Here is an 8698-nt window from a genome sequence, read left to right as displayed (position 1 = left end):
AATCAAAGATATCAAATTGATGATTTGTGAAGAAAATGTTTGGCTTTTCCGGAAACTATAGAACATATTATTACCCTTGACTCTGTGCAAAAACGGGCGGTCCGTTTGATAGATTCCCCAATTTTAACAAACGGACTGCAATCTTTAGAGCACAGGCGTCAGGTAGGTATGCTGTCCTTGTTCTATCGGTATTACAATGGAAGATGCTCTGAGGAACTAGCGTCATTGATCCCTTCGGCACCGGTGCGTAGTCGGGATACACGCCAAACGCGCGGCAACATTTGTACACGGTTGACATTTTTTCACATGAGAACGGGTCGCTTCTACGATTCGTTCTTAAGTTCAACAGCTCGGCTGTGGAACGAACTGCCGGCCTCTGTGTTTCATTCTCTTTGTTTTGCAGTAGCTAAAACCGCAGACATAAAACAAATGTATCTACAAATTGTACCTCCCTCCTACAACATGGGACTCTTCAAGACCCATGTTCACTCCTTCTTCTCCACAAAAAGACCCTCCACACAGCATCCCCAAAGATGACATAGGCCCTGAGGGAAATTATTTTCTTCAGGGCCTCCTGTGTGGAGTTAATATTAAAAAAAAATTAAATAATATCCCGATGTTCTATATTAGCACCGTCCGAGTATACATTTACACACAATCAGGTTTTAAAAATAATTCACTAATGTTTGGTAATTAAACATAACTTGATTGACTGCCGTAATATAATACCATATTATGCATACGAACCAAATTCATTTTTTAGAAAAAGAATTTTATAAAATATATTATGATAAAACTATACTAACAGACCGAACGATTAGTCATAATAGACTCGATGATATAGTTTTGCATGACAAAATTTAAAAAAAAAAAAACTTATATCATTGATGTCGCTATTCCAAATTCCTGTAATATTCAAAAATCTGTTAATGAAAAAATAAGAAAATACACAGATTTAGGAAATGAGATAAAAAGAATTTGGCATTCTCAGACTATAAAAATATTACCATTCGTTATTTCGGCTACTGGCATTATACCTAGCTATCTCATTAAAAATTTAGGCGTATTAGATCTATCAAAAAATTTATATTTAAAGATGTAAAAATCGGTCATTTTGAATACATGTAGGATAACGAAAGATTTTTTAAATATTTATGTTGAGGGATCAGTAGGATTTATAGACCCTGTTAGGAGTTCTACCGAGCCGAACCCTCTGATATGAAAATATCTGAAGTCGGTGAATTATTTTTCCATTTGATCTCTGATCAGTTGACGTGGTGTTATTGTATTTATTTTGCATATATGATGCACTTGCATAATGTTGATTGACTAGATGATCATTTGTGGAAAAGTGTGTGGAAGGGTTTAGTTTTTTCCTATGGGGAAGATTTAACCCGAACATAAAATCTTTTTTACGTTTCTAAGAGTTTCTTTACGTGCTGGCCAAGAGGAACATTGGACACACCAAAAAAAAATCGCAAAAAATCATTCGGCTTCTGCCATCGGTAGTGATAACATCTCCTGTCCTCCGTACAGTTTATTATCGCTCACGCTTGCAACAGTTACCTCAGCCTCATTTTTATAACCAAAGATCTCACCATCAATCTAATAGGTGTCCTATTAACCAGTTAAAAGCCCATAGGCATCTTACTATATTATTTAAGCACCGAACATGCTTAGCTTATATACTAAGTGTAACATTTTGGCGCTCAACGTGGGGCTCTATAAATGAGGTCTAATACCACCCGTCACTATACTTTTCGGAAGTGGGAAACTTGCACAGATACTTTCGGTTTCTGCCATCGGTAGTGATAACGTCTCCTGTCCTCCGTACAGTTTATTATCGCTCACGCTTGCAACAGTTACCTCAGCTTCATTTTTATAACCAAAGATCTCACCATCAATCTAATAGGTGTCCTATTAACCAGTTAAAAGCCCATAGGCATCTTACTATATTATTTAAGCACCGAACATGCTTAGCTTATATACTAAGTGTAACATTTTGGCGCTCAACGTGGGGCTCTATAAATGAGGTCTAATACCACCCGTCACTATACTTTTCGGAAGTGGGAAACTTGCAAAGATACTTTCGGTTTCTGCCATCGGTAGTGATAACGTCTCCTGTCCTCCGTACAGTTTATTATCGCTCACGCTTGCAACAGTTACCTCAGCCTCATTTTTATAACCAAAGATCTCACCATCAATCTAATAGGGGTCCTATTAACCAGTTAAAAGCCCATAGGCATCTTACTATATTATTTAAGCACCGAACATGCTTAGCTTATATACTAAGTGTAACATTTTGGCGCTCAACGTGGGGCTCTATAAATGAGGTCTAATACCACCTGTCACTATACTTTTCGGAAGTGGGAAACTTGCAAAGATACTTTCGGTTTCTGCCATCGGTAGTGATAACGTCTCCTGTCCTCCGTACAGTTTATTATCGCTCACGCTTGCAACAGTTACCTCAGCCTCATTTTTATAACCAAAGATCTCAGCATCAATCTAATAGGGGTCCTACCAGCACTGATACGATCTTCAATACTATCAATGTTATGGACATAAAACAACTGTATGCAAGATCCATCTTGGTCAACTTATACCAGAACAATAAATCACTATACAAACCAACACAAACTATTCACAATACCCGAGCCAAAAACAAAGAACTTCTTCAAACTCCTTTTGCTAAAACCTCATTCGGACAAAGACATTTTAAAAACATAGCTTGCAAACTATACAATACACCACCAACCACGATCAGACAATTAGAAACAATGACAAAATTTAAACACGAAATAAAGAAATGTATTCCAATCACAGGGCGTCCCACTATTGCAAGCATATGTAAACCAAATTGCACATAGACAACAAGTACTATTTACACACGACCAAATTCAAACTTAATTAAACTGATTTATTTATATTTTCCCACATTTGTAATGAACACAATCTTAACAGGATTAACCCAACCGTTCTTTTGATTGTATTGAAATTATTTTGTATTATTTTTATACTTTGTATTTACCCTTATTGATATTCACTTAACTATATCGACTGTGTTTTGGTAAAACCCTTTAAGCCACATTTTTTGGAAATGTTACTTTTCAGTGGTTTCATATAAAGTAGCCTTCAATGAACAATAGTCCAGTCAGTGGGGAGTTTTACCTTGCAAAAGGTTAGGTAGTAGCGATTTTGATATATGTTGTTAAGATTGGGACTCTAAGGAAAAAAAAAAGTTTTCGACCTTGGGAGGGTCGAGCTCGACCCGCCATCTTGGATTGAAGGTACCAAAATTTGTTTTTTTCAAAATAATTGTGAAGTGGTCGTTTTTACAACCAAATTGTTGAAGGCAAACTTAAAGACAACTAAATTAACTACATTTTGTGTACCAAGTTTTTTTTGTAAGTCTAATAGGTAACGAGTTACAGTGGCGGAAATGTGAATATTTTTCTAAAAAATGATTAAATTCCCAACTTTGTAATTTTTTCGGTTTATTCATTACATAATTATAATAATTTTGCTAACTCATTTCCACACCACCATAAGGTAGAGAACATGGCGCATTTTTTTATTATGGTATCCCCAGTAGGTCTACTCCACAGATATACCAGCGATGGTAGATTTCGAAATTATGTTACATTACTATGAATTATGTTACTATAAATTATGTTACTTAATAACAGTCTTCGTCATCAATGTCATCATCTAACTCATTGCCTGTGATACTGAGATTCTGGGCTTCCATTGACAAAATCTCTTCTTCTTCGTCCTCGACATCGATGTGAACCTCTGGCGAATTTCAGCATGTTTGACCATTACAGCACCCACATACAATAGAACACTTCAATCCAGCTTTCCTGCAGCTACATGCAACGCCGCATCCTTTTTTACAATTGCATGAAATAATTTTTAATAAAGTGTCGGGTGCTAGTTTCTTTGTCATTCTTACTGGAACAAGCCCGTTGGTGTCACGTTTCCAGCCCCAGTTTTCTGGATTTTTTTGGATTCCATACCATTTTTGGACTTGATGGTACGTTCTAAATGCGTGGCACCGTGCAGCGTCGTTCGTTGGTGGCAAAGAGGCAAGATTGAATTTGCTTTTTGTTGTCGACTTTGCGAAACGTTTGTAGCGGACTTCTTCCAAGGTTTCCTTATCCATGTCACCCCCGTACAAAGCAACAAGAAAGCGTGTTCCTGCAACTGCTATGTCTTCTGGTGTTGCATCATGTTGTTTGAAGCTTCCTATCATGGCATTGAGTCTTGTGTCGTTTTGCACAAGCGAAATTTTTTTTGTTTTTCCTTGGTTGAAGAAGGACGATGTTGTATCGCAGCCGCTAAAGGCATGAAGAAACAGAATATTCTCAGCCGCCTCTTTGTATTTCACACTATTCGCGGAATACAGTCTTTCAAAAGTTTTGCCTCTCCCAGGTTTGCGAAGATATATACTACTTTTGGGTGGTGCTAATGCTGTCAGCAGAACTAGGAGATCAACGTCATCGCCAATAATGAAAACAGCGTCATATGATGAACACAAGGAAATCGCAGTATTGACAATCAACTCATCAGCATCTTCTTCAGCCTGCTTAACTGTAAAATCATCCTGTATAAATTGCTTTGTAAGCATCGAAATCAGACGGACTTTGTTATTTTCATTGGCTAAAATCGTTCTTGTGAAACTTGAACTGGCATTGTTTCATCGAAAAGCAGACATGAGCATCCAGGCAACGTCCTGTAACCAGGACTCAATCAGTGTTGCCAAGTCAGGTAGACTAGGATCCCACAATAACAAATCAACGTCATCAAGCACACGGATGATGCTATATAAGTATATTGTAACGTAGAAATACGTTAAAATGATATTGTGTAATATGTTCGTACAAAATTTATCAAGAAAACTGGAGTTTTACAATTTTTTGTCAAAATTTTCTTCTTTCAACCGCTGTAACTCGTTACCTTTTACTTACAAAAAAAAACTTTCTACAAAAAATGTAGGTAATTTAGTTGTCTTTAAGTTTGTCTCCAACAATTTGGTTGTAAAATCAACCACTTCATAATTATTTTGAAAAAACTAAATTTTGGCACCTTCATTCCAAGATGGCGGATCGAGCTCGACCCTCCCAAGGTCGAAAACTTTTTTTTTTCTTTAGAGTCCCAATCTTAACAACATATGTGAAAATCGCTACTACCTAACCTTTTGCAAGGTGGAGCCCTTTTTTATCCCCCACTGACTGGACTACAACCTGTTCAAACAATTTAAGCTGCTAAATGCTGTTTTTATACCAAAAAATGCATTTTATTAGATGAAAATTTATAGGTTTCGTAAAAACACAAACAGGTAAAAGCAGTCAACCCTCAAATCAGTGATATTTCAATTTTGTGTTATTATAATCCCGTACGGTCAATTGCTTTAAGCTGCGTGACTGTTTACCCTACACGGCTTGTATGGGAATTACGTCGGCAATGCAGTGGACTTTCATTTTTGTACCGGTAGGTGGCAACTTCAAGCAGCTCAAAACCGCTTTGACATTTAGTGAGTGAGGTGCATATTTTCGACTTCCGCAATTAAAAACGCTTATTTTAATTAATTACTGTAGATATGGCACTTAAAAGATCTCAAAAGATTTTAGAATTGTGTGGTGTCAATTTCAAATCATTTGGAACCCGAGACATAAATGGTAAGTCAATTTATTTGCTATTTGAATTTTGTTTCACAACACGTGTTACATTATTATTTAATTTTGAATTTTAACCATAAAAATGAATTTGAAGTATATTTTTGCAGGTTTTTAAATATTCAAAACAATGCTAAAGCTAAACAACTAACGTATCTTTTGGCAAAAGTGTTGTTTTGATATTATTTGACATGTATTCTAACCTCGAAAATTTGCTTATTTGGCAGATACTTTTATTTAAAAAAACTCATTATTCATTAACATATTCCATAGTTAAGACTTGTTTTTGCATCTTATTTGTTTATTTTCAGATGAAAGTAACATTAGACCTATTGGTTTGGCTAAAGAAAGTTCAGACAAATCTCTTATTCCTTCAGATGAAATCAGGATGGATTATTTGCCTCTCGGTAAAAATGAAACTTTCTTGAATTAATGTAGCATACTTTTATTTATTAAAAACTCATATTATTCATTAACATATTCCATAGTTAAGACATGTTTTTGGATCTTATTTGTTTATTTTCAGATGAAAGTAACATAAGATCTATTGTTTCGGCTAAAGAAAGTCCAGACAAATCTCTTATTCCTTCAGATGAAATCCTGATGGATTATTTGCCTCTCGGTAAGAATGAAACTTTCTTGAATCAATGTAGCATAATTTTATTTATTAAAAACTCATGTCTATTTGCATATTCCTATTTAACTCCATATTTACTTCAATATAACTCTTCAATTAAATTAATAAAAATTGTTATTATGTTTTTCAGAAAAAGCTCCAGTTGCTATTGATTACACCGGGGATGGTAATAATATAGTAATCATTGAATTCAATGAACTTATTGCAATGGATGATACACAAGAGAATAATATCTGTAATGTTGGTATAGTTCCTGCATCTGAACCGGCTGCACTGATTGAAGTTAAAATTATTTCATTATTTTTGGTCAAGTTCTGTTTTCAATATGAATTGTAAATATCCACCATTATTCAGATAAATACATACATTATTACCTACCTGTAGTTGAATCACAATTTTTTAAAAGTCTGAAGATAAATTCTTAATAATAACTTGCACGGCAGGAAATACATTTATTGTTCTTATTTTACAGAAGTACCAAAAACTTCAACGTCAGAAGAGATAGGAGTTGTTGGAAGCCAGGGGAAACGGAAGAAAAAGAAAGAGAATAAACGAGTCTCTAGAAAAACTCACTAAAAAAATCTAGCGGCTCAGAGTACATAACAAAAAACAACATTGTCATGCCAGCAAAACGTGTACAAGATGATCCATGTTTTAGAAAAAAGTGTAAATTCCAAAGATCGACAAAATTTACAGATTTACAGGAAATATTTAAACAGTATTGGAAATTAGACGGTAACGGCAAAAAGTCGTTCATTATAAATTTTGTTGAGAGCCGTCCGATAAAAAGACGTTATCAAAAAGATCCAAATGTTTTAAGTTTAGGGTTCTCACGAGAAATCCGACTGGTGTGTTTTTTCCCATCTAATAACGATAAAGTACAAATATGCCAAATTTTTTTTTGAAAACTTTAGACATTACTCAAAGCTTTATTCAGTACACCATTAGAAATAAGACGCCATTAAATATGCCTAAAGTTGATCAACGGGGAAAAAAGGATCCGCCTAATAAAACAAAAGCTGTGACGAATTCACAAATCAAAAAGTTTATTGAAATGCTTCCAGCTCTTCCCTCACATTATAGTAGAGCAAATTCGACAAAATTGTACTTGCCCACGGAATATAAAAATTATACAAATCTGTTTAAAATTTACAAAAAATTTGTAGTGTCGCAAAATGAGGTTCCGGTGGGTGAAAGAGTGTTTAAAAATTATTTAAAAAATAATTATAACATTGGGATTCACACTCCAAAAAAGGATAAGTGTGGCATATGTGGTGTTAGTGAAGTGGCTGCCGAAGAAAATCTGTCACTTACCATTCACCTGAATGAAAAGGAGTCAACGAAAGCAGCATTTGATGTGGATCAACAACGTGCAAAGAATGATAAATCTTTTGTATGCGCTTCATTTGATCTCCAGAAGGTCCTCAACACCCCACACGGCCAAAGTATGCTTCTCTATTATTCGAGGAAGTATGCCATGTAAACCTTACATTCTATGAAAGCGGTACAAGAAGAGGCTGTGCTTATGTGTGGGGTGAAAAGGACGGTAACAGGGGAGCAAACGAGGTTTGCTCCATCTTGTTCAACTATTTGAAGGATCTAGATACAGATGTTGAAAAAAAAAGTGTGGCTGTATATTGCGACAGTTGCCCGGGGCAAAACAAGAACCGTCAAGTTATTTCAATGATTTATTATTTTTTAACAAAATCTGTGAATATTCTAGAAGTTTCTCTAAATTTTTTGTTACCAGGTCATACGTACATGCCAGTTGATTCAATGTATGCATGCATCGAATCAAATTATAGAAAAAATAATAATTTGGGCTCCCTCAGAATGGCCCACGATAATAACAAATGCCAGGTCAAATCCTGGACCATAATATGAGGTTAATGTGTTGGACCACACCTACTTCCGAAATTGGAAAGGTGTGCAGGAGTACATTTTCCCAAATAACGCCAAGATGGATGTTGGCCACAAAATTTCCATAAGGAATATTAGAAAGGTGTTTTTTAAAAAGGGTAAAAACGAGATAAAATTCGCATATACTTTTAGCAATATTGAAGATGTACACACTATGAAGGTGAAAGGAAGGAGAAATTCAAGTGCACATCAACTTGCCTTTCCACTAGGTATATACCAAAGCCCCCTGGGAATTAATAAAGCTAAATATCGGGACCTGATGAATCTGTGTGCAAAAAATATAATTCCCGCGAGGTATCATGCAGAATTCAAAAAGCTCGGGGAATCATGCGATGCTCCCGATACATTACTGGAGACGGATGATGAGGATGTTATGACTGACCCTGTAGATTAGTTTGCACTTGATAATAAACATTTCTTGTCATTTTACTATGTATCTATAAATAGGACAAATATTGTTTCAACT

General features: G+C 35.4%; 1 protein-coding gene across 1 annotated transcript; it reads left to right on the top strand.

Annotated features, from left to right (window-relative positions):
* Nucleotides 1-5228: 5228 nt before the first annotated feature.
* On the top strand, nt 5229-6825 carry LOC149409831 (uncharacterized). Its single transcript, XM_089649304.1, has 5 exons — nt 5229-5678; nt 5987-6082; nt 6202-6297; nt 6443-6594; nt 6785-6825. The coding sequence occupies exons 1-5, from the start codon at nt 5600-5602 to the stop codon at nt 6815-6817; spliced, it is 456 nt and encodes a 151-aa protein (XP_089505430.1). The 5' UTR covers nt 5229-5599; the 3' UTR covers nt 6818-6825.
* The last annotated feature ends 1873 nt before the right edge of the window (nt 6826-8698 follow it).

This window comes from Hesperophylax consimilis, chromosome 29, assembly GCF_061612785.1.
Source record: "Hesperophylax consimilis isolate HC1 chromosome 29, BYU_Hcon_1.0, whole genome shotgun sequence".
NCBI lineage: Eukaryota > Metazoa > Arthropoda > Insecta > Trichoptera > Limnephilidae > Hesperophylax > Hesperophylax consimilis.
The sequence above is the reverse complement of the archived record's forward strand: the minus strand, read 5'-3'. Positions and strand labels throughout refer to the sequence as shown.